Here is a 24,384-nt window from a genome sequence, read left to right as displayed (position 1 = left end):
AGCTGAAGGGTCTAGAGAGGGGTGAAGGAGTATCTTTTGCCCGGTTCTCTCAACAGCCTACAGACCCCTTCCTAGCATTCTTTCCTTGGATTATATATCTCTAGACTATGGAATACGTAAGGTAGATCAGGAAAATATTTACTGACCAATGGCTGAAATCCCTGTCCCAAGCCCCCTGACTTCAACAGTTCTGGACTGGAAGAGCAGAAACTTTTGTCTCCTTCTCTATTCTTACCCCTCCTCACTCACCTCCATTTCCTTTTTTTTAAAGGTTTTATTTATTCATAGAAACACAGAGAGAGAATGAGAGGCAGAGACACAGGCAGGGGAGAAGCAGGCTCCACGCCAAGAGCCTGACATGGGACTCGATCCAGGGTCTCCAGGATCACGCCCTGGGCTGCAGGCGGCGCCAAACCACTGCACCACCAGGGCTGCCCTCACCTCCATTTCCTAACTTGCAAACCAACCTGCAGAGTGCCTATAGGTCCAGGGCTGCAGATCCCAGCCCAACAGGCTTTTCTATAGCCTAGAAAAAGTTTAGGGATCAGGCTTCCTATACTATTAAGGAGAAATAATACAGTGTGGAGTCAAACTATCTAAACCCCAATCCTAATTCCACCATTTAACAAGCTGTATAAGCTTGGGCCACTTGTTTAAGCTTTCAGAGCTATGGTTTGATATCTTGAAATCTCAGAAGATTGTTGTGGGTACCTGGATGGCTCAGTGGTTCAGTGTCTGCCCTTCATTCAGGCCCTGATCCTGGGGTCCTGGGGTTGAATCCCACATCAGGCTCCTCTCAGGAAGCCTGCTTCTCTCTCTGCCTCTCTCTGTGTCTCTCGTGAATAAATAAATAAAATCTTAAAAAAGAAATAAAGAAGATTGTTGTGAGGGTTTTAAAAATAAATGTGAAGTGTTAGAACAATGGCAAACCAGTGCTTGCTATCTAAAATAAAAGAAGAGGCGTATCTACTACCACTTTAGTTCAGTTCCAGGCATGTCTCCACAATTGTTCTTTTTCTGTGACCTAGCAGAAGTAAGGCCATTCTCTCTTTGCTCCTCTTGATTCCCTTCCCGTGTTAAGGGAACAAAACAGCATGAGAAGAAGTCCATGTATGGAAGCTGACTCAGCCTGGAGTTAATTGTGGTAGGGAAGAGGTTGGGACTCCCATCTCCAAACCAGGACAGGCCCTCTACACACTCCCAGCACCTCATGGTAGAGCTCAGGGAATACTAGAGTTTTCTCTCTCATACTCCGAGAATGTTTCACCAGCCTCTGGATTAACCCTGTCACCTTCTGGAAATTAACTGAGCTTTCTTAACTTTTCAGTATACAACTTCGGAGGAAAGCTTCCCACCATTTAGAGTCATAAACTGAGGAACAGAGAGTGCTGCGCAAACAATGTGACACAACAAAGAACTCTCAGACTCCTTATTTGAAGGTAATGCATCCCATTCAATTTTGTTTTTTTTCCTTAGATGGACTAGAGTGAGTGGCACAAAAACTAGTGGAGGTGAGCCCTCTGTTGAGGCCCAATTTAGCCTGTTTAGGCTATTTCTGTCTTGTCTTGACCTTTCCCTTGGCTTGACCCTGCTGTATTCTTTCCTGGGCGCCTTCTGTAAGGAGAAAAGAATGAACAGGTTTTGAAGGCTGGAATTTTTGACTCCCAGTTGATTGGTCATCTCCATCTTCCGGTCAGTCGCAACAGAAGCGACTGGGAAGAGGAGAACAGAAAGAGCAAGGGTCCAGGATTGTGACTCTCATGTGCCTTGAGTCCTGGGATGTCAAGCAAGGTCCATTCTCATTCTTCATTGAGGTGATGGAGCTGCTAACTACCTCTCTAAGTCAATCAAATGGTCAGTAAACAGGTTCTTGGAAATGTCCGGGCTTGGCCAGGTGCCCAGCTTGGATATTTTTAACTTTCTGGACAGATGGACAGAGGAAGGATTTCAGTTGCTGGGGGGTGAGGTGGGGGCCAGGGGCGTGAGAACTATGTTTCCCTTATATGGTTCTGTGGCTGAAGACCCTCCCTCTCTACTTCACCTGTCTAAATTCTGACTTCCTCTTTCCTCTGCCCCATTCAAAATGAATCCTTCCTTTGTCTCCTTTGTCTCTCCTTCTCCAATTTCACTCCATTCGTGGTTTTTCTTGCCTGTCATACCTTCCAACTCTAAGGAAACTTTTCTTTCTGTGCAAGACCCCAAAATGTTTTTAGCAGCATATCCCTGTAGATCAAGGAAAGGGTGGTCAGTCTGTGGCCAGTGGCTGCCTTGCTTCTCTTGAAGAAAGAAGTCTGCTAGTGGTACCAAGAGACTTCTCTTCAGCCCTAGTTCTTCAAGCTACCCTGTAGGAGAGCTCCGAACTCCCTTGCAACTTCACACACCTCACTGCTCTGAACCCTTGGGAACAGAATTTGAGATCTTGAAAGCTAAGATGAGCCTCATATAAAAGTAGAAGAAATATTAGGTGAGATCAGGGGCAGCAAACCAGAGGGTCATTGGTGGAATCAGCTTGCAGACATTTAGAAACCTGTACAGTTTCTTTCTAAAAATTTGAATTAGTGGTAAACATTTCAAAACCAGATTTCACCAAACTCTACTGTTCTGGCCCCTCTTAAAAAGCAGCCTGAATTCCTTCATGGCTCCTGCATTCCAGGAGAGCCAAAGGGACCAGACAGGCTCTCATTTGCCAGTTTGTTGTCTCACACTCCCTGTTGTTTCAAACTCACCTGCTTCACCCTTTTATACCTGCCTGACTCCTGTATGTGGTATTTAGGCTTCTCTTAAGTTCTTACCTCTACGTAGAGCTTCTCAAATATTTCCTCTGAGGGGACCCCTAAGATTAGGGAGAATGAACCATTTCCCTCAGAGCTTCTGGAACCCTCAAAGTAGCCTGTCAGAAGCTTAAAATGTTGTTGAAGTACCTATTTTATGTATAAAGAGTGCACCTTTCGATTAATACCATACACTATATTTGTGTAGTTTAACATAATAATTTTATTTTCCTCCACCAAATCTTAAAAGTCAAATTGCCAGCCTGAAAGATGTACTGTGTGTATTCTGCAACTCCAAATATTTCTCACCGCATCACCCATAAATAACCCAAGTTAAGCAGGAAGCAGAGAGACATGGAAAGAAAGACATGGAGCAAGAGAGTCAACAAGAGGAAAAGAATATAAAAGACAATAAGACTGAGTGATAAGCTCTTTCTGGCCCTAAGTTCCACCTCCTGACCAGGCCTAGTCCAGCTCCTCGGAAGTTTGTAGACATCCCTGATATCTCTGGACAGGTGTTAGAGTGGTAGCTCACAGAGAAAAGCAAGTCTCAAAACAGGAGCCAGGCCAAGTAAGGGAGAGGTGAGGGGCCAAGAGCAGCCAAGTATGGTCAGATGGAAATGATTGTTTAAGGGCCAGGAGAGAGGCTTGGGGACAGGAAGTGGAAGGCTGAGAAAAGGGCTGCTCAGCATTTACCCTTTCTCCCACTGAGCCCATCTTTGTTTTACTTCCTCTTACCATCCAGTGCCTCAGAAAAATGAAGTAAAAGAGTTACCTTGCCCTCCTTAGATGAGGGACTCTCCTTTCCAGAATGGCTAGATCTCCCACCATAGAGGAGCAGAAGGAAGATGAGTCCCAGGCTTCTTTCCCTGTCCAAATGGGGTTTCATCTTTTCTCTCCCCAAGATAGGAAATACTCCAGATCTGTGTCCCTGACTTGGGTGAGTTTATCCCTCACCATGACCACCCTCTTTGGTAAGGTGAAGACAGGTCTAACTAATCTCCCTCCTCTTCTAGTACTATCAGTGCTGCCCTGAATGTAACAAAGGTCAAAGACAGGATTTGGATGTTTTCCCTTGACCATTTTATACCAAGAAAGATGGACTCACAGGATGGGGAAGATTCAGGGAGAGGCAGGGGTCCAAATTTTGGGAAGCTTGGTTCATAGCTGAGGATCTAGGGAGGAGGGCTTTGAGAATAGGGAATAGTCCCAGACTCAGAGATCGTGGGGACACAGCCTCTCCCTGCATTGGTCAGGCCTGGGTCTGAGGACCCTTGGACCTTAAAAAGGTCTTAAAAGTCTTGGGCCTTAGCCTCTCAGGTCCTGCAGTTTGAGCCGATCACTGTCTTCCCACTGAGTCCCCTTAGGCTGGCCAAGAGAACCTTCCTTCCCTTTAAGACACAAAACAGCAAATTAAGTTCTGTTGGAGATAAAGCAAAGGGCTTTCTGAGGTGATACTAGAACTTCTTATTTTCAGCATTCTGATCCCAAATGACCTTGAGGAGATAGTGGGGCTCGGTAGGGGAAAGGTCACTGGAGAAGGAGTTATACTCATCTGGCCCAATTAGCTAACTGAGCTATTCCTGTCTAGCTCATTTCTCTTCTCTGTCCTCTGGCCAGACTTGCAAAATGCCCAGAGATAAAGAAGCCCTGCCCCCACTAGCCCCTTCCTCATTCAGAAATTTCTCCATCAAATGGTTTGATTTGAGTCCTGACTTGCAGACTGTGACCTTGAACTCTCCTGCAGGGGTTATCACCTCCCTCAGTAGTTGATAGAATTGCTGATCCTCCTGCTACTGGGGCTGAGGCAGTTTCTTGGAAAGGACTGGCTAGATGCCTGAGGTATCTTTAGCTTGCCCAAGCTGAAAATAGGTGGGGAAATCCAGAGGATGGAATGAGCTCAGCAAGAGCTGGACACATCCTGACCTTTGTTCTCAAAACCATTTAGACTCTGGCAGGTGGATCGGCATCACTTTGAAGGGTTCATAGTGGATCTCTAATCCAAATTCTGTCCCATACGTGAGGCCTGCAGACTTGTGGTGACTTTCCCAAGGCACAAGGCTGTGGAATGGTGAAATCCCATAAACCATAACTCCACAAACATATGACCATAACTACTGCTTTGCTCAGTTGAGACAGCAGCCCTTCCCTTTGGCTTAATCTCAACCAGCCTATGCCTATAGGCCACCCTTCCTTCCTTTCAAAGTTCAAATAGCAATAAAAGTGAATTGAGGGAAATAAGTGTCTTTTCCTCACTACACCACGGGTGCCCTATCTACCTGATATCTGACCTTCCAATTTTCTTGGGTCTCCACTCCCAATCTTTTCAACAACATGTTGCATCCAGGTTTTCCATTCAGCCCTCCTTCACCTCACTTGGGTTCCTGTGGAGTTTGCAGACCCCAACTCTAAGGCTTCCTGGCCAAGGTAGGAGGGGACCAGAAGTTATGGATGGAACATAGGGTAGTGAAGGGTAGGATTCTTGCCAGAGAACCCCCCTCAGCCGGAGGCCAGCATGGGCCTGGCTGTGGGTATGGGAGCAATCTGTTCAACATAAAGCAGGCCCTAGCAGGCAAGGGGGTAGCACAGGGCTGAGCAAGCACTGTGCAGTCCTCTCTAAATGTTTGCAAACAGATGCTCAACCTTTAACCTCTCAGGTGGTCCTCCCAGGATATAAGCACTCGTGACTGGTTACTAGACCTTAGACTTCAGCCTCAGCCTGCTCAGGGAACCTATGGAAAGTAGGGGAGAGGTCAATGGAAACAATCTAGCTATGCCTGGAACAGTTCTGGAATCTGGGGAAGTTGCTAGATCCCATGTCTCTGGCTTTGTTCAGCAAGGTCACCTGCCAAGAGTGGCAGGATGCCAGATAGGAAAGAATCCAAGAATGGTCTGATCTTTTTGCCACTTTGTTTTTGAGGCAGTACAACTGAACCCAAGTGGTCACTCTCACCTTTGCCCTCCTTTCTCCCTTTTCAAGGGGAAAAGATGCATGTGTATGTAGAGGTGGGAGCAGGAGTGTGTTCCCATCCTCCTCTACTATTTAGAATCTTGTATCCACTCTTTTAAAGTCTCAGGTTGGGGATCCCTGGGTGGCGCAGCGGTTTAGCACCTGCCTTTGGCCCAGGGCGCGATCCTGGAGACCCGGGATCGAGTCCCACGTCGGGCTCCCGGTGCATGGAGCCTGCTTCTCCCTCTGCCTGTGTCTCTGCCTCTCTCTCTCTCTCTGTGTGACTATCATAAATAAATAAAAATTTAAAAAAAAAAATAAAGTCTCAGGTTGGCAATAGGTGCGATTTGGGGGGATGGCTGTGCCCCCAACATGGACACAGAGATAGTTGGTTAGGTTAGGACTGGTATATGTGGGGGGGGGAGGACAGGAGGCAAAAGGAGATTTTTCAGTGTCTTTTACATTTGTTTCTTGCTGACTTCTCCATAGCCACAGTCACAGGCTAAAGTGTAACAGGTCCCTTGGTGCTCCCCCACCATTCCACTCACCCAGCACCTTGGAGAGCTAGAAAAGGAAACACACAGATCACTGCAAATTGCTCAGTAACTCTGGAATGTTCTCTTTCAATGCCGGCTTCCTCCTCTGTTCTCTTGGCTGCCTCTACCTTAACATCTATTACCATGGCCACACCAGGGTTTCAAGGGGCTTTCCCTTAATGGAGTCACAGCCTCTATTCATTTTTTACAATGGGGTCAGAAATATCTAGCATGAGATTGCCAATCTCTATCACTTGAAGCTGAAGATTCAGTTTGCCTGCCTGAATATGGTTGGAAAATTTCTTGAAGGTTCTCTTGCATCCCCTCTTTATGACTTTCAACTGTTTAGAAGGGTCGCTATGACAGCATCCCAGCTATCCGTGTCTGCCTCGTTATTCAGTCCCTATTCTGGACACGCAGCTCGCCCGTGACTGTTGCATGTCAAGTGGCTGCAACCAATCAGCTCATCGAGGGCTTCATAGGAAGCCAATCAGAGCCTAGGGAAGTGACCTCACCCCAGGGAGAGCTGTGTGGGCGAGAAAGCATCTCTCTGAGCTATGAGTGTCCCTAAGTCACTCCCCTCCTCCCCACCCTCCTTACTTCCTGTAAAGTAATACCGCCTACCCCTCTACCCCCAAGAAGGGAGTAGGAAAGGCTAACTAAATTCCACAAAGGAAGAACCAAAAGAGAAGCTGCAAGTCAGCCATAAAGCAGCTTCTAGAAGTGGAGAATGGGGATTCCCTCTTCAGAGACCTATCTTTCAACGTGGGGTCTCCCATGCCTGGAAGAGGGTGTGTGCTGAGGAAGAATCAGCACCTCTTCCCTCCTCCCTCCCTGCACCTGGCTTTCTTGACTCTCTCACAAAAATAGCTGTAATCTTTCCTTGTAAACAAGGACAAGATCAAGGTCAAGTGTGGGAAAGAGAGGGCCGTGTCCACATATGGAAAGAGACAATTGTGTCCCATGGCCTGAGGACCAGGGGCTCAGAAGCCAGCTGGTCTTCAGGGCATGAGCTATTCTCTCCTACTCACTCTGCACAGCCTCAGCGATGAGTTCCTGAATATTCCCTGGCAGGGCTAGATTGGGAGTGTCCTACATGGGAGTGGGAGGGCAGGAGTAAAGGACAGGAAAGCTGTAATCCCCAGTGTGTCACACTGGACTCTGATGGATAAGGAAAGAATGGCCCAGCTAGGCAACCTTTGTTTCCCTCAAGGCCTCGCCCACCAGGCCTCACCCTGGACAGAGAGACAGATAAAAAGATTTTATTTAAAAATATAAAACTGGCCTTACGCCTCCTAACTGCACACACCCTCAATGATCTTTCACTATAAAAAAGTGGGTGGGGAAAAAAAGTGGGTGGGGACACATATACAGCTGTTTCAGCTCTAACAACTCGTTTCTTTCGGCTCTTCTTTCTTTCATACAATTAAGACATTGGTCTTTTGCCCTTTTCCCAAGCTAAGAGAGGTGACACAAGGGTGGAGGGAGAGGAAGAGTAGAAAAGAGAGCTATCCGTCATCATGTTTCACTTCTGTCTCCAGGGCCAAAGAGTTTATCTGGTCTCTAAGCAAATGCTTTGCCTGTCCACAAAGCCAAATAATAGGCACAGTTACTCTCTCTATCTTAAATCAAGAAAGAGCCGAAGGTCCAGGGTATCATTCAGGGTCCTTCTTCAGTATATAGCCTCATCCAAATTGTCATCACTGTCACCCCCAAAGTCCTCTCCATTGTCAAAATACGACATGATGTAATCAGTTTCCTGAAACAGAACAAAAAGGAATCAAAGTCAGGCATGCTTTGGGCCTTCTCCTTCCTCCCCTCCCCAAGAAACCATCCCAGGCCTGGGAAGTCCCTTCTGGAGAGTTTCTTCTTTAGAAGAACCTGGGGACACATGAGGTGGAGGCCACTATTCTCTATAGCACATGTCCTTTGGCTCTCCTACCCTCTAGAGAGAACAACCCTGGAGGACCGAGTTGAGACCCACAGAGCTTATGAGGAAGAGAGGGGACCTAAAGGTGGAAGGAGAGCCCTTTCACCTCTTCATGTTCTTCTTCATCATACTCCTCTTCTTCTTCCTCTTCCTTCTCTTCTTCTTCTTCTTTTTCCTCATCTTCCTCTGAAGTCACTTCTTCCTCCTTCTTCTCCAGGGTCTTACATGGAGATGAATAGAAGGAGAAACTCAGACGCAGCTCAGAGGAGGGAAAAGAGTGAGGCACACATGGGCCAAAGGGCAGGGAATGGGACTGGAGTCCAGGTGGTCTCTATGCACACTTCCCCCTTACCTCCAGTTTCTGTATTGTTTCTTCCTTATCTTCTGTGTTCTTAGGGGGCCTCTTGGGGATTAGGATGGTGGTCCCTGGCCAAAGAATCAAAAGGTGAACCATTAGAACAAATTTCTTTTTTTCTTTTTTAGCAAACTTCTTTTTTAGCTTATTAGAGCTTATTAGAAAGCTCTTGCAGAGACAACGTCACTCTGCTGCCCTCCTGTGGCCACCATGGCATCCAGCTACAATACTGGGTGGAACCGGTTAGAAACTGGGAGGGCAGGCAAGACCACAGACAGCCTCTGCCCTCCAGCTGATGAAGGAAATCTATCCTCTGCCTCCTTTTCCCAGATATACTCACGTTCCTTCTGTAGCTTCCGCACTCGGATCTTTAGCTCCCGAGGTAAACGTCGCCAATCTGGGAACAGTGGGGACATAAAAGTCAGAAAGACCCTGCCTGGGGTCTCCTATGAATAATTGGTTTTAAAGAAAGGTAGGAGTCAGGATGATGGTGAGGAAGGAAGGGGTCGGGTCAAAGTTACTGAGAACAAAACTGTGGTTTGGATGCCTCCAGGGAAGAGGGGCTATTTCATAGATCTTCAGGTAGAGTCTGAGAGTGTTTTGTAGTACAACTAGGACTCCAGTTTATAAATACTGAGTAGAGTGGGGGAGGAGGAGGTGGACAGAGAAAGATGAATGGGTTGGTGGCTTTTGGCAGCCAAAAGGCAGTCAATGAAAGGGCCATCACTTACCAGGGTTCCAATCAATGGCATTGTCAATCGGCCCTGACATCTGATATTTATCTGAGTAACGCTCCACATCTGAGGGATTAGAGGCCAAGGGTCAAAGTTTTATCCTTTCAGAGCCCTAGAACAGGGTTGTTTTAAGGGCCCAGCCCTCTCAATACTCAGCATGCATTGTCTGTTCCTTCACCCCAAACCCAGAGCCCAGGTGGTCAGCTTCAGTGAGGATCTTCAACACTCTTCTACCTTGTCCTTTTGCCACCCCAAATTATAATGTTTTTGTTCTCTCCCTTAACCCAAAGGCACAGCCATACTGAGAGGTAGTTTGGTACATGGGAAAATATACTAAAGAGCAAGAGATCAGGGTTTCAGTCTTCCCTTTCTCTCTGTTAATAGGGCTACCAGGCAAGTCCTTTCACCCCTGAGCTGCAGCTTCTAAGGCTTCAACTGGAAAGCACTATTTGTCAATATACTCAAACACTGCACTTGCACACTTGTTGGTGAATAGCCATTATCCCAAGCCTCCTAAGAGACTCCCCTTCTCTGGTCCCTCCTGGTCTCCCTGACCTCTCCATAATCCTGCTGACCTTAGGAGGGCTTCTCAGACACCCAGCATTAGCCTCCCTTCTTATTATTTGGTGCTTGTAACATCCAAACTGTTAAAAATGTTGATGTATTTCACTTATACCTATGAAATGAGCACCCTGATGTTTAGCCTCCTACTATCCTAAGACTGTTGTGAGACTCAGAACAAACCACGGATACCATAATACCTTTCAAAGGCAGGAGTAATTGTTATCATCTCCCCAGTTAGACAGTGAGCTTCCTGTGCCTCTTCTGGCCTCTCTGGCCCTCCATGGCGCTGTGTCTAGGACACTGCTCATGAAAGGCACTCAGAACATGATGCTAACATTCCAACTGACCTCTCTTGGGGACAGCTGGCCGGATGAAGTAGGGGAGCTGCCTCATGGCCCCTCGTAGCTCCTGCTTCAGTGCCAGGACATATTCCCCTTCCTCTCCTGAGGTCAGAGGCACGGGGCGGAACTCCAAGGGCTAAGGAAACAGGGGCAGTGGTCAGTTCAGGCAGGGGTGAAACACTAGAGTACAAACCTAGAAGGGTCTCTCCCCCTAATGCAATCCAACACTCCCACTGAACAGAGGGCCAAAGAAAAATGGGGAGAACAACACAGCATTTTGAAAGCTGGGGAGCTAGGAGTGTAAGAAACTACTTTGCCTAGAAAACATCCCATGTGGGTTGGAAGCACAGAGACAGGAAGAGGCAAGATGAGTTTTACAGTGGCCCACGAGGAATCCAGGATCATATACAGTCAGCCAGGGGTACACAAGTGGGGGAGACACTCACAGGGAAGAGTGGAGAAGGCTGCAGGGTGGGTGGAGGCAGAGCATCGCCCTTCCCAATGCCCACAGCTTCCATGTTGAAGGTCAGCTGGCCCCGGCCACGACCCCGGCCCCCACCCCGACTGGCCATGGTGGAGGGGGCCTGGGTATTCAGTGATCCAGTGAGAAAAACCTGATAAAGACAAAAACAAAAAGTATAGTAGAATGATAGGAAGCCAGGGAGGTACAAGATACTCAATTTTTTCTCCTTAAGATCCAAAAAGCCAGTATAATTCAACAAATTTTGGTGGGGAAGGCATTGTACTAAGGAGGGTATTTATGGAAATACAGATATGGATGAGATATGGTCCCAACAGGACAGATATTTGCAATATAGTGTAACTGTAGAACAGAAAGAAAAGTAGGGATGCCTGAGTGGCTCAATTGGTTAAGACTCCTTGATTCTGGCTCGGGTCACGATCTCAGGGTCATGATCTCTGGGTCATAGAGCCCTGCACTGGCTCTACACTCAGTGCAGAGTCTGCTTGGATTCTCTCTCTCTCTCTCTACCCCCCACCCCCGCCCCACTCTTTCTTTCTTTCTCCAATAAATAAATCTTTTTTTTTTTAAGGTGAAAGTGATTAGACCCTCGGACAAAATTTCCTTCCATCCCCAAGATAATTTGATATTTGTCACCATCTGCATATCTCTCTATAATCTTTGAACTTTTTCTCTCCCTGGCTTTCTACACCCAATTGGGCCCCAATTCAAGCTAATGCAGTGAATTTAGCAAAACATTTATTAAGCATCTACTATGCAAAAGGTAGTGTGCCAGGCACTGTGGGGGCACAGGGAGAGGTCAGTCATCAGTCTCACTGTCAGTGGTGGGAAGTAGGGGTGAAGAGAATCATTACAATCAACTTATTATTATTTGAAATACCACTGAGAAGCACAGAATCTTAGAATTGGAGGGACCGATAGAAGTATGTAGTCTAAACCCCTTCCCAATGCAGTACTCCACTCTGTACGTTCTTAGTCATTCAAATTCCAGTGGCATTCTTCTGTTGAGAGGGTGTTCATTCTTCCCAAGGCCGCCCATCCCATAGTGACCAACTCTGATGAACTGCAAGTTTCTTCTACTACTAGACTGAACTCTGCTTCTTGTCACCAACCTTGAGGGGCCAGTCAGAAGCAGATAGGATGGAGGGTAAAGTTACCAAATGAAAATGAAACTTCTAAGAAATGATATTCCAGTGACAAAGAGCACACCTAGCACCCACATCTTGGTCTCTAATACCATTTTCCAACAAAAGGAACCAGGGCTTCTTGGAGGAATGGCTGATTCTAGGGTTGGGAAGGAAACATATAAGGTGAGCCTGAAGCATATTCTGGTACTAGAAAGCAAAGAAGTACTCAAAACCACAACACGCATACATTGGTGGGGCTATGTCAAAGGGGCACAAAAGTCAACTGAAAGACCTCCCAATGGCCAAAGCTGGAAGAATTTGACAATGAAATAAAATAAAGTAGTATTAGATTATAATCCTAAAGTTATAATATAAATATCCACAAGTCCATACTGATATAAATAAACAATTAAATAAGTTATGGGGGAGAAAAGACAAACCTCTCGTTCAGGATTCCAAATAAATTATGTAGACTCCACCTTGAAAAGAAGGAGTATAACGAGTATAACTTTCCAATCTTTATTTTTTTTATTTTTTATTCCTTTTAAAATTTTATTTATTTATTCATGAGAGACAGAGAGAGAGAGAGAGAAAGAGGCTGAGACACAGGCAGAGGGAGAAGCAGGCTCCATGCAGGCAGAGGAAGAAGTAGGCTCCATCCAGAATCATGCCCTGGGTCGAAGGCAGATGTCCAACTGGTGGGCTACCCAGGTATCCCAACTTTTCACTCTTTAAGTGTAGGCTATACATAGGGAATTTTGTCTAATTCAGCTTTGGAAAGGGGGGAGTAACTAACTCTACAGTGGAGAAACTAGACAAACACTACTTTAGTTAGGTGACCAAGGTCAAAATCAACAATATTAAATTATATTGCTAGTAAGGGTACATACCCTTAATATGATGAGAGAAGGGAGAAAGCTAGGAAGACTGGGATGGTGAGAGGAGGCTTGATGAATTACAAGGTCTCAAGTTTGGAAGAGCTTCAGAAATCATGTAATCATTCATTCAACAAATAATTATTGAACATTTACTATATGCCAGACATAATGCTAGACAATGGAGATCATAGTGAATCCTCTACTCTAGACATGTATCCTTCCTCTGATAAACCATATTTAGTAAGTTGTTTTCCAGTTTCTATTTAAACGTCTTGGGATCCCTGGGTGGCGCAGCGGTTTAGCGCCTGCCTTTGGCCCAGGGCGTGATCCTGGAGACCTGGGATCGAGTCCCATGTCGGGCTCCCGGTGCATGGAGCCTGCTTCTCCCTCAGTCTGTGTCTCTGCCTCTCTCTCTCTCTCTCTTTCTCTCTCTGTGACTATCACAAAAAAAAAAATTTAAACATCTTTAGTAAGAGGGCTCTCTAGCTCACTTTGCATATTATTCCATTTTTGGATATTTGTTCTTCAATTAATATCCAGCAAATACTCTAAACAAGAAATATATGGCTCAACAAAATGCCCTGGTTCATGAAAAAAAAAGATTTAGAAATATGTATAAGATCATCCATTTTGTCAAACACATACATACACACTTATGATGAAAAAAAGTTGTTCTTAAAGGATACACACTGAAAATTAATGTTGGTTAATTTGAGGTCATAGGGTTTTGCATTTTTGGGGGGTTCTGTGTATTTTAAAGTTTGTTTTCTATACTGAATAGGTATTGCTTTTGTAATAAGAAAAAAATAATAATTAAAAATATAGCAACAGAACAGCAGATGAGATTAATATATATCAGAAGAAGGAGGGAGTGGAAAAATGTGTGTCTGAAGAATTTGCAAAGTTTTAGGTCCAACAAAAAATGTAAGGAAAAATGGCTATTAGTTAATAGATTAAACTGTGATCTGATTGAAAGAACATATTAGGGGAGAAAGGATGTTTCACCAACACTAGAGAAGGAGAAAGAATTTATGAGCATGTCTTTAGGCCCTTTCAAAGGAAAAGACACTCTAACCAACTGGTTCAGGTATCTTTTCACCTGACAAACCCAGGTCTAGCAGTGGGGATGATAACTGGTTTGATTGTGGTGCAATAAGGAGTCAAGAAAAGGCTCCACTTCTAGATACTAACCCAAGGACATGGGGTAAAAGGAAGACAAAATTTTATTTAATTGAGACAATAAACTGGTGGTTGGAAAACTGTAAACCATCCATCTCTACTTCACTTGGGTCAGGAATCTACGGTGTGTCTCTTCTATTAAAGATTGTGATTGAGTCTAAATTCTTGAGATATTTAGGGTCTTCTATAATCTGGTCCCAAACAGCTTTTCCTTATCATCAACCCTCCCTAGAGCTCACCCTTATACTGCCTTTTCCCCACATAACATCTCATATATATGATACTGACTGTGCTATATTATGGTAGAAATTACTAAGAAGCAGGCTTCAACAAAACATACAAAGACAGTATATGTAGTGGTTAAGAACATGAATTTGGGGCAGCCCCGGTGGCTCAGCGGTTTGGCGCCGCCTGAAGCCCGGGGTGTGATCCTGGAGGTCCCTGATCGAGTCCCACGTCAGGCTCCCTGCATGGAGCCTGCTTCTCCCTCTGCCTGTGTCTCTGCCTCTCTCTCGCTCTCTCTGCATAAATAAATAAATAAATCTTTAAAAAAAAAAAAAAAAGAACATGAATTTGAATTCTGTCATTTCCTAGCTATACAACCTCCAGCAATTTATTTAATATCTCTAAATCTGTTTCTTCATCTGTAAATGGGAATAATAATAAAAACATCTTAACTCATTCAACAAATATTTACTGGGTGCTTGTTATATGTCAGACACTGTTCCAAGAGCTAGGGATATAGCAGTGAGCAAAACAAAAACTGCTTTGCCCATGTAAGATGGAGCTTACATTCTGGTGGAGTTATCAATATACAAATATTTCAAGGCCTGAGACTAGGTGGAATGCCTAACAGGGTAGATGTGAACAGAGGAAAGAAGAGATCCAGAAGCTGAGGCCTAGAGCACTCTAATATTTAGGATTTGCTCTATTTGTGATAAATAAGACAAGGAGTTAATACTCATTATATGAGAACTCATGGAAATCCAAATGAAAAAAATCATACCAATGGAATAAATGTGCAAAGGACACTAATAGGCAATTGACAAAAGTAATTAATAAAACTGCTCTTCACCTACCAAAAATTTTTTTAAAGATTTTATTTATTTATTCATGAGAGACAGAGAGAGAGGCAGAGACACAGGCAGAGGGAGAAGCAGGCCCCATGCAAGGAGCCTGATGTGGGACTCCATCCTTGGTCTCCAGGATCAAACCCTGGGCTGAAGGCAGCGCCAAACCGCTGAGCCACCCGGGCTGCCCTTCACCTACCAAATTGACAAAGACTTAAAAAATAATCAGGCTGCCAGGTTTTTTTGAGATGGACACTCTCATACCTCATTGGAAGGATTGTGTTTATACACAATCTTTCAGGGGAGCTATTTGGCCATTTGAATCAACAGCCTTTTAAATGTTCATATCCTTAATCCAATAGTCCCACTTTAAAAATAATCCATCCTAGGGATCCCTGGGTGGCGCAGCGGTTTGGCGCCTGCCTTTGGCTCAGGGCGGGATCCTGGAGACCCGGGATCGAATCCCATATCGGGCTCCCGGTGCATGGAGCCTGCTTCTCCCTCTGCCTGTGTCTCTGCCTCTCTCTCTCTCTCTCTCTGTGACTATCATAAATAAATAAATTAAAAAAAATAATCCATCCTAAAGAAATCATCATATATATAATCAGATATATAAGGATGGTTATCATAGAGCTATCCATGGTAGCAAAACTTCTGAAATAACCTAAATGGGCCAACGAAAAATGAATGGTAAAAAAAAAAAAATCAAATATCCATTTTAGACTATTATATAGAAAGAAAAATGACTTCAAATAATATTTTTTTCAAATAATATTTAAAGGCAAAAAAATGTTCACGATATAAAGTGGAGGGAAACATGATATAAAATTGTATTTGTTGTATAGCCTGACTTATGTAATATATATATACACACACACATATGTATACAGAAAAGAAATCGAAAGGATAAATATTAAAGTAATAATAATAGTTATCAGGGATCCCCGGGTGGCTCAGCAGTTTAGCGCCCGCTTTCTGCCCATGGCGTGATCCTGGAGTCCTGGGATCAAGTCCCACGTCGGGGTCCCTGCATGGAGTCTGCTTCTCCCTCTGCCTATGTCTCTGCCTCTCTCTGTGTGTCTATCATGAATAAATAAATAAAATCTTTAAAAAATAATAATGATTATCACTAGATCATGGTCATGAAACAATAGGCATTTTTATTTATACACTATGTGTTTCCAAATTTTCTAGAATTGGCATTTTTATTTATAACTTTATATGTTTCCAAATTTTCTAGAATAAATACATATTAGTTCTTTAATCAGAAACCAAAAGGGATAGTTTTCTTTATTTTTAAGAATGCTACCACTGGGACAGCTCTCCCTCTTTTACAATGAAAGTAAGGAATGCATTTCGTTGAGTACATATTTGTTTAGAATATTTTTGGACATTAATTGAAGAACAAATATCAAAAATGGAATGACCTGCAAATTGAGGTAGGAAGTCCTTTTTAATATAGAAATGAGGTAACAATTTACTAACTATAGTTTATCAGAGTAAGGATGCATGTTTAAAGTCGAGGATTCACTATGATCCCCACTGTCTAGCTGTGTCTGGGTTACAGTAGGTGCTCAATAAATATTTGTTGAATGAATGAATGAATGAATGAATACATGATTTCTGAGAGCTCTTCCACACTTGAGACCTTGTGATTTATCAAGTCTCCCCTTACCATCCCAGTCCTCCTAGCTTTCTCCCTTTTCTGGCCTATGGGTGCTATTATATCACAAACCACTAATTTAAGAGATCTTAATTAGATTACTGTATTGCATTTTAATTGTCTTTTATTAATTGTTCTCCAATTACGTTAGGTGTTTAAATTCTGCCTTCCCAACCAATTCCATTCAATTAACCTTTATTGGGCACTTCCTATTAAGTACAAGAACCTGCCTGCAAAATCTTATAGTCTCAGAACAGAAACATTAGAGCTCACTAAGTGCTCTAATGGAGGTATGCGTAAATACTATCGTCAGACTGGGGAACGGCTATTGGGGGGGGGGGGAGAAGGAGAAGAAGAAGAGGAGGAGGAGGAAAAGAAGAAAAAAGGCAGTCAAGGAAAGCTACAGGTAGGAGGTAATATTTCAGCTGAGTCTTGATAGGTAACAGGAGTTCGTCAGACTCTTAGACAAGGAAATATTATTAATAGATTCAGGGGAAGCAAAGAGTCAGGAATACAAGGTGAGCCTTCCACACTTTGTGCTTTAATATCTCTCCTGTATGCATGAAAGAAAACTGCAGTTCTCTGGTATATAATCGGTACAGCAATAGGAGCCCTTAAGGGAAAGGGAAGAAGAGTAGGAAACCAGAGGGGGCTGGATCCAACAGCCTCCCGGAAAGCGTTGTCTATCTCGCAGCTTGGCCCTGGTGAACTAGTTCGGGAGGTGTGGGACTGGACCAGGTCAGAGCCCCCAGGACCAAGCCTTACCTGCTGCCCCTCCCCCACGCGGAGCCCACGTCGCAGCCAACTTGAAATTTGCTGGTCTTCCTCTAGCTGGTGGCGCTGTAGGTCCGCCTCTCAGAGCTCCCCATTGGTGCGTCCCCCCGGCCAATCTAGGAGAAGACGAGGAGGGAGATCCGCCCACTTGAAGCCGAAGAGAAGCAGGGAGGGGGAGAGGCAGCCTGAACCCAGGCTTGGGAAGCCCCGCGCAGCGTGATGGCAGATGGGGTTGCAAAGTCAACGAGGAGTCGGCTATTTCCGAACTCATCTCAAATGGGGTAACTGCTGGCTAGCGAGAGTCCACAGAGGGAACCTGACGCTTAGATCTCACCGAGGAACTCTGTTGAAGAAGCTCCCAGATAAATGATCTGTTGGTTCTTTAGGGATCAGCCTTTTTGTGACATGGGTTTCACAGCCTGGCCTCTCCTCCGTGACTCCGACCTTCCCTACTAATCCTACATTGCTTCCCTCTAGCGCCACAAATGAATACTTCTTTTCTAATTTTATTTTTTCCCTGTGCGTTGCTGTCATGTCTGCGAGAAGATGGGAGGAAAGTTTGGGGAAGGAAGGATTAGGAATCAGAGAACCAGAGTTGGGGAAGCAGGACAAAGCCCAGTGTTTCCCTCATTTTCTATTTCCTTCCAGCTCCTCCTAGCCCTTGGTGAAGGGGGCACGGTGGCAAGTGTGGATGGGGATCCTACTTTCACACCCACACATAACAAACCCCCACAAAACAACTCCAGAAACAGAGAGCAATAATAATTCAGAGTGGTGATAAAAATGTAGGAGTTAGTCAAGAAAATAATCCCAGACGTCAGAGAAAATGTTGCTGGGAGTGAAGCCTCTGGACTTGGAAGGCTGTAGGTGTAGTGGCAAGTGCCCAGTCTTTGAATAGGACAGAAACAGAGCTATGAAGCTTTGGAGAACTTGCTTAACCTTACTAAGCCTCAGCTTCTTCACCTATAACAAGGAGATTCCTACCTTACAACATTGTGAAGATTGGAAATAAGGTATGTGAGGTACTTGGCGTACAGTTGCTGTCTAGTAAATGGTAGCTAGTAAAAATGGGTAGCTTCCCTGCAATATTTCTCCCTCTCCTTCTCCAGGAACATTATTTTTAGTATCTTGTGTCTTTAGTATCTTTAGTATCTTCTGGTCTCAATTATCTCAGGTGAGTTTTCCAAATCCTTGGGATGTTTTTCCTCATTCTCCACTTCCCCTCATGCATTCCAGCTGGACACAAACTCCTTCCTAAAATATGCAGATGGAAGCTATGGTAACCATGGAGACAGGGCAGGTGGCTAGGAGAGGCAGAGACAGGCAGCAGAAGAGACCAATTAGGATTGCCACAAATAGGCAGAGAAGACTTAAGGAGTGATTGGACAAGGACCTTCAAGCAACATGGAAAAATAATGAGTCTAAGCAAGATTGAATGTAAAGAGATGCAATGAGAAAGGGATGTGTTACAAGATTCTGCCCCCTTTTCCTTTTCCCTCTTCCCCTCCAAGAATATGGGGAGGAAAGCATCTGGGAATGCCGCATGGTATACCTTAAAATGACCTCATATATCCACTCTCCTCATACGTATCTGAAGTCTGTACAAGAGATCTGAGGTCCAAGTGTATCTGTGCTGTGCTCCGTTTGGGGGGAGATAGAGTGAGAATGTACCGCGCTGTGTCTGGCTCCAGCTCTCCCTGACATGTAAACTGCAAGGAGGCAGCCAGATCTCTTGCTTCTCTCTGCGCAGTATGGACCTGGCTGGGGATCCCAATCGCCTCTCTCCACCTCTGCACAGTGTGCCATGTGCTGTGTGTGGCAGGTCAGATCTGGCGCACAGGCGCGCTTAAACACAGCCAGCGCGGAGAATGGGGCTCTGCTCAACGAAGAATTGGGATGGTCCCAGTCTGGGTCGCGGAGGAGTCTCAAAAAACATTTAGGTTTGTTGGGGATGAGGGGAGGTCGGCTAAGCAAGAGAAGTCAGGATTGGAGCCTCTAGGTTTTCAGGCTTTATGTCTGCATGGGTGGGGGAACGGTTTGGTGCCCGACGCCCCCACCCGCAGAGACTAGGCTATAAATAGCAAAGCAGAGCTCCGCCCCCCCGCCCCCCCCCAGTTTCTCTCCTCCGGAGCCGGCGCCGTGCCCGGGGCGCACCAGGAGGAGGGACCAGGATCCGGTGCCCGGGCGCAGATACTGACACCAAGGGAATCCGGGTGCCCCTCCCCACGCCATGTGCGCCCCCGGGAACCCAGCTCCGCCACCCAGGCTGCCCCATGGCCCTGGCCTCAGTCCTGGCCCGGCGGAGATGCTGCGGACATTCAGGTACCTATTTGGGCGCATAGCCTGGGAGGGAAAGAGCAAGGAGTGATGGGGAATCTAGCAGGGGCAAAAGACACCCCCAATTCTCCCCCCCCACCCGTTTTAGGTCCCAAATGCAAGCTGCTTCCCTCCCCCCACTCAATTTTTGGGGCTGTGGCAACCTAAAAGAGGTTAGGACTGGGAATTATGTGTGTGAATGTATGGGTGCATGTGTGTGGGTGGGTGGCGTTCAGCATCCTAGGAAGGGGTATTCCAAGTGCGGGTAAGAAAAGGGGGATGCTGGAAAGGTCTGATAAGCCGTGGGGTGAGGGTGGGGGTGCGGTATCCCTGCGCGTGCACGTACGTATTTGCACGCGCGCTCGTCCTTCATTGCGGGTGCACCCTTCCCACCTCCTTAGGCATGCGCTGGGGGGAGGGGGAGGCTCAAAGGCATGAGATAAAGGAAGGGCTGTGTGCTGGTGCCGTAGAGATCACCCCACGCCGTATCCGTCCACTGGTGCCTCAGTTTCCCTGCCTGACTCGGTCAATAATCTCTCTCTCTCTTTCTCGCAGGGATTGGCTTCGCCACTGAGCCCCCAGGCCTCCGCCAGCCACCACCCCCACGCCCCTAGACAGCCTTGGCGGGCCCCAGTCCCGGCTCCATTGGTGCTCTCGCCCCTGCCGCAGCTATGCTGCACACCGAGGGCCACGCTCTTCTTCGGGCGGTGGGTCAGGGTAAGCTACGCTTGGCCCGTTTGCTTCTGGAGGGAGGCGCCTACGTGAATGAGGGTGATGCCCAGGGGGAGACTGCGCTAATGGCGGCCTGTCGGGCCCGTTACGACGACCCCCAAAACAAGGCGCGCATGGTACGCTACCTCCTGGAGCAAGGCGCGGACCCCAACATCGCAGACCGCCTGGGGCGCACAGCGCTGATGCACGCCTGCGCCGGGGGTGGGGGCGCCGCCGTGGCCTCGCTGCTCCTCGCCCACGGTGCGGACCCCTCGGTGCGCGATCACGCGGGCGCCTCCGCGCTCGTCCACGCCCTGGACCGCGGAGACCGCGAGACCCTCGCCACGCTGCTGGACGCCTGTAAGGCCAAGGGCACGGAGGTCATCATCATCACCACCGACACCTCACCCTCCGGGACCAAGAAGACACGGCAGTATCTCAATTCCCCACCGTCCCCGGGGGTGGAGGACCCCGCTCCCGCTCCTCCTAGCCCCGGGGTCTGCACGTCGCCTTCCGAAATACAACTGCAGACTGCAAGAGGAGGAGGAGGAGGAGGAGGAGGAGGAGGAGGAGGAGCAGGGGGAGGAGGAGGAGGAGGACGAGGGTTGCTGTCCCCTCGCGCTCAGGAAGAAGAGGAGAAGCGGGACGTGTTCGAATTCCCTCTTCCTAAGCCCCCTGATGACTCCTCCCCTTCTGAGCCGCTACCCAAACCGCCCCGTCACCCTCCAAAACCGCTCAAAAGGCTCAACTCGGAGCCCTGGGGCCTAGTGGCCCCTCCTCAACCGGTCCCGCCCGCTGAAGGGAGGCCGGGGATCGAGCGCCTGACCGCGGAATTCAACGGCCTGACTCTGACCGGTCGACCCCGTCTGTCCAGACGTCACAGCACTGAGGGCCCGGAGGACCCGCCCCCATGGGCGGAGAAAGTGACGGGTGGGGGTCCTCTGTCCCGCCGAAACACTGCGCCAGAAGCTCAGGAGTCTGGTCCCCCTTCAGGGCTGAGGCAGAAACTGAGCCGCATGGAGCCGGTGGAGCTCGACACCCCCGGGAATATGTGCCCCGACTCGCCGGAGTGCAGTCGCGTGGCCCTGGAGCGCCGCCGCTACAGCGCCTCCCCGCTGACCCTCCCTCCAGCGGGCTCGGCTCCCTCCCCGCGTCAGTCCCAGGAGAGTCTGCCCGGGGCTGTGTCTCCGCTCAGCGGACGGAGGCGGAGTCCCGGGCTGCTGGAGCGGAGGGGCTCGGGGACGTTGCTCCTGGACCACATTGCGCAAACGCGGCCTGGTTTCCTGCCCCCGCTCAACGTCAGCCCCCACCCTCCCATCCCCGACATTCGCCCCCAACCCGGAGGTCGGGCGCCTTCTCTACCCGCCCCTCCCCATGCAGGGGCGCCAGGCTCTCCTAGGACCAAGCGCAAGTTGGTGAGGCGCCACTCCATGCAGACTGAGCAGATCCGCCTGCTAGGGGGCTTCCAGAGTCTAGGCGGGCCGGGGGAGCCAGGGCGCTGAGAGGAGTGAGAGGAGCCGAGGAGGGTGGGGATCTGGGCCTTGATGGGACAGGTGGCAGAAGGCAGAACCAGCTCACACACACACACACACACACACACACACACACACACCACGGACATAGGGGTCTCTTGCATGTGCTCCTGGGCATGGTGCACGCACACATGGGTAAAAAAAAGTGTCCACAAGCACAGTACTCTTATTCGCAGGGAAGGGTAAGTACTCTCTTTACTGGGCGTATAGACACGTGCATTCATGTCCTGGTCACTTCACATGCATATGGGATACTTGTGTACCCATTCATAGGGATGGCACACACAGGGCCACTTGTGCTAGGGCCCCTACTGGGTCCCAAAGTCACTTGCACTTGTTCAGAAGCAGTAGGGAACCCCTACCTATGGATAGTCTCCAATCTCTTTGCCCTCTTGCAGAAGCAATCCCCTACTTTCCATGTATGCCCTGCAACACAGCCCGTTCATGACTTTGCACACTCTACCCTCTTCCTGGATATCCCATCCTGTTGTGTAGGTCTTGCTTCTCTCTCCAGGCCTGGCTCCTTGTTCACACCCTGCTTCCAGCCCTAACCACTTTTCAGAATATCTTCTTCACTCTCTTTGGGATTTTCCTGCAGCAACTCCCAGCCTCAGTTCTGCTGCTGTCTTTTCTGCTCTCAGCTTTACTTCTCAACTTCCTGCTTTTTAATCCCACCTCATTCCCCCAAACAATACAGCAGGTTGTCTCATTTTCCCAGGGATGGGTCATGGGCTCTATGCTGCTCTTCTATCTGTCTGAGCTTATGAACACCCCCACAGGTAGAAGTGGGGAGTAATCTTAAATCACTCCTCTCTCCACTTGACATATCAAATAAATGTGTTCAGAAGTCTGTGTTTTGTCACTTCTGCCTGAGGGTGTGGGGTGTGGGGAGTGAGGAATGGGGAGGGAGGGTGATGCTAACTATAGCTAAAACTATCTAGGGGATACTTAGAGGTTCCAGCCACCTTCTTTGTGGGGGACCAACTGACCAACTATGGTTGCAGAAGAAAAGACAAGTGTCCTGTGTCCTGAAGATTTTAAGGCATTTGACAGGCTTTCATTGACCCAGTCCATTTCATTGACCCAGTCCATTTCATTGACCCATATGTCCATCCTCAAATTCTTTAAGATTTCTACAGAAGTACTTCCTACAAAAATTACCTCTCTCCACCATCAACAGATATACCCGAGTAGATTCCATCCCTCTTTCAAGTTTCTTATTTCATGACTTCCCAGTTATTCCTTTGGGTTCTAATTTTCATCTCACCAGGTGCATTTCATCCATTTTTTCTACTCTTTTTTTAAAACTTTTATTTATTTATGATAGTCACACACACACACACACACACAGAGAGGCAGAGACACAGGCAGAGGGAGAAGCAGGCTCCATGGACCGGAAGCCCGATGTCGGATTCGATCCCGGGTCTCCAGGATCGCGCCCTGGGCCAAAGGCAGGCGCCAAACCGCTGCGCCACCCAGGATCCCATTTTTTCTACTCTTTTAAAAAAGTTTTTATTTATTTATGTAATCTCTACACACAAAGTGGGGCTTGAACTCACAACCCCCAGATCAAGAGTAGCATGATTTTCTGACTGAGCCAGCCAGGTCATTTTTTTTTTTTTTTAACTTCTGGCTTTTATTTCCCCAACCTGAGTCACTGCAGAGTGAGAAAAGAGAGAGAGAAAACTAGCATAACCTCACCTAGGTAAAAATGGCATGATGGTCAACTGACAAATTATGCGTAGTGTGTATCTGTGTAAGAGTAATCAGAGGAACCCAGCCTGACAGGTTATGAACAAGGGTAACTGGTTGTTTTTTTTTTTTAAAGATTTATTTATGACAGACATAGAGAGGGGGGCAGAGACACAGGAGGATGGAGAAGCAGGCTCCATGCTGGGAGCCTGACGTGGGACTCCATCCCGGGACTCCAGAATCGCGCCCTGGGCCAAAGGCAGGCGCTAAACTGCTGAGCCACCCAGGGATTCCCAAGGGTAACTGTTTTAATCTGCCCCTAGACTTCTTAGTTTTCTGGTTTCTGCATATATTCCAATTCTCCCTTACTCTAATGGGAGGTAAGGGAGCAACCCATTCCACTCTTCACAGGTTCCCCCAATTTAGAATAGGTAAAATCAGAAAATTACCTAATGACGTATAGTATAACAGAAAGATCAAAACATTGAGAATCAGAAGACCTATGTCTGAACCCCTCTTTGCCATCTTCTAGCTTTAATTTTGGTTAATTTATCTAGCCTATCTGAGTGTCTATTTCCTTATCTGTAAAATAATAAACTCTAGTCATTGTGATTATTCGGTAAGACAATGCACTAAAGTACATTGTGTCGTGTCTGACATATAGCAAGTATATGCTCATTAAATGTATTCTTTTCCTTGTTTTAGCTCCACCGCCCATTGCATGTGACCTTGGACAAGTCACATAACGTATCTGTCTCCTCATCCACATCCATAAAATGA

The 24,384-nt window shown here is 47.1% G+C and overlaps 2 protein-coding genes across 3 annotated transcripts; one reads left to right on the top strand and one right to left on the bottom strand.

Moving 5' to 3' along the window:
• The first annotated feature begins 1,384 nt into the window (after positions 1-1,384).
• On the top strand, positions 1,385-22,739 carry ANKRD34A (ankyrin repeat domain 34A). Of its 2 annotated transcripts, none has more exons than XM_055312133.1 (2): positions 1,385-1,439; positions 20,225-22,739. In XM_055312133.1, exon 2 carries the CDS (start codon positions 20,341-20,343, stop codon positions 21,880-21,882), a length of 1,542 nt encoding a protein of 513 aa, XP_055168108.1. In that variant the 5' UTR covers positions 1,385-1,439; positions 20,225-20,340; the 3' UTR covers positions 21,883-22,739. The 2 variants fall into 2 exon arrangements, with proteins under 2 accessions (XP_055168108.1, XP_055168107.1); XM_055312132.1 differs by lacking the exon at positions 1,385-1,439 and adding an exon at positions 19,516-19,675.
• Positions 7,504-20,618, bottom strand: POLR3GL (RNA polymerase III subunit GL). Its single transcript, XM_055312134.1, has 9 exons — positions 20,527-20,618; positions 17,345-17,469; positions 10,628-10,795; positions 10,188-10,317; positions 9,274-9,342; positions 8,883-8,939; positions 8,540-8,613; positions 8,294-8,407; positions 7,504-8,016 (listed from the first exon to the last, which is right to left on the bottom strand). The coding sequence occupies exons 3-9, from the start codon at positions 10,751-10,753 to the stop codon at positions 7,930-7,932; spliced, it is 657 nt and encodes a 218-aa protein (XP_055168109.1). The 5' UTR covers positions 10,754-10,795; positions 17,345-17,469; positions 20,527-20,618; the 3' UTR covers positions 7,504-7,929.
• Positions 22,740-24,384: the final 1,645 nt, after the last annotated feature.

This window comes from Nyctereutes procyonoides, unplaced genomic scaffold (assembly GCF_905146905.1).
Source record: "Nyctereutes procyonoides isolate TBG_1078 unplaced genomic scaffold, NYPRO_anot_genome, whole genome shotgun sequence".
Classification (NCBI taxonomy): Eukaryota; Metazoa; Chordata; class Mammalia; order Carnivora; family Canidae; genus Nyctereutes; species Nyctereutes procyonoides.
Note: the sequence above shows the minus strand (reverse complement) of the source record. Positions and strands in the feature narration are given on the sequence as shown.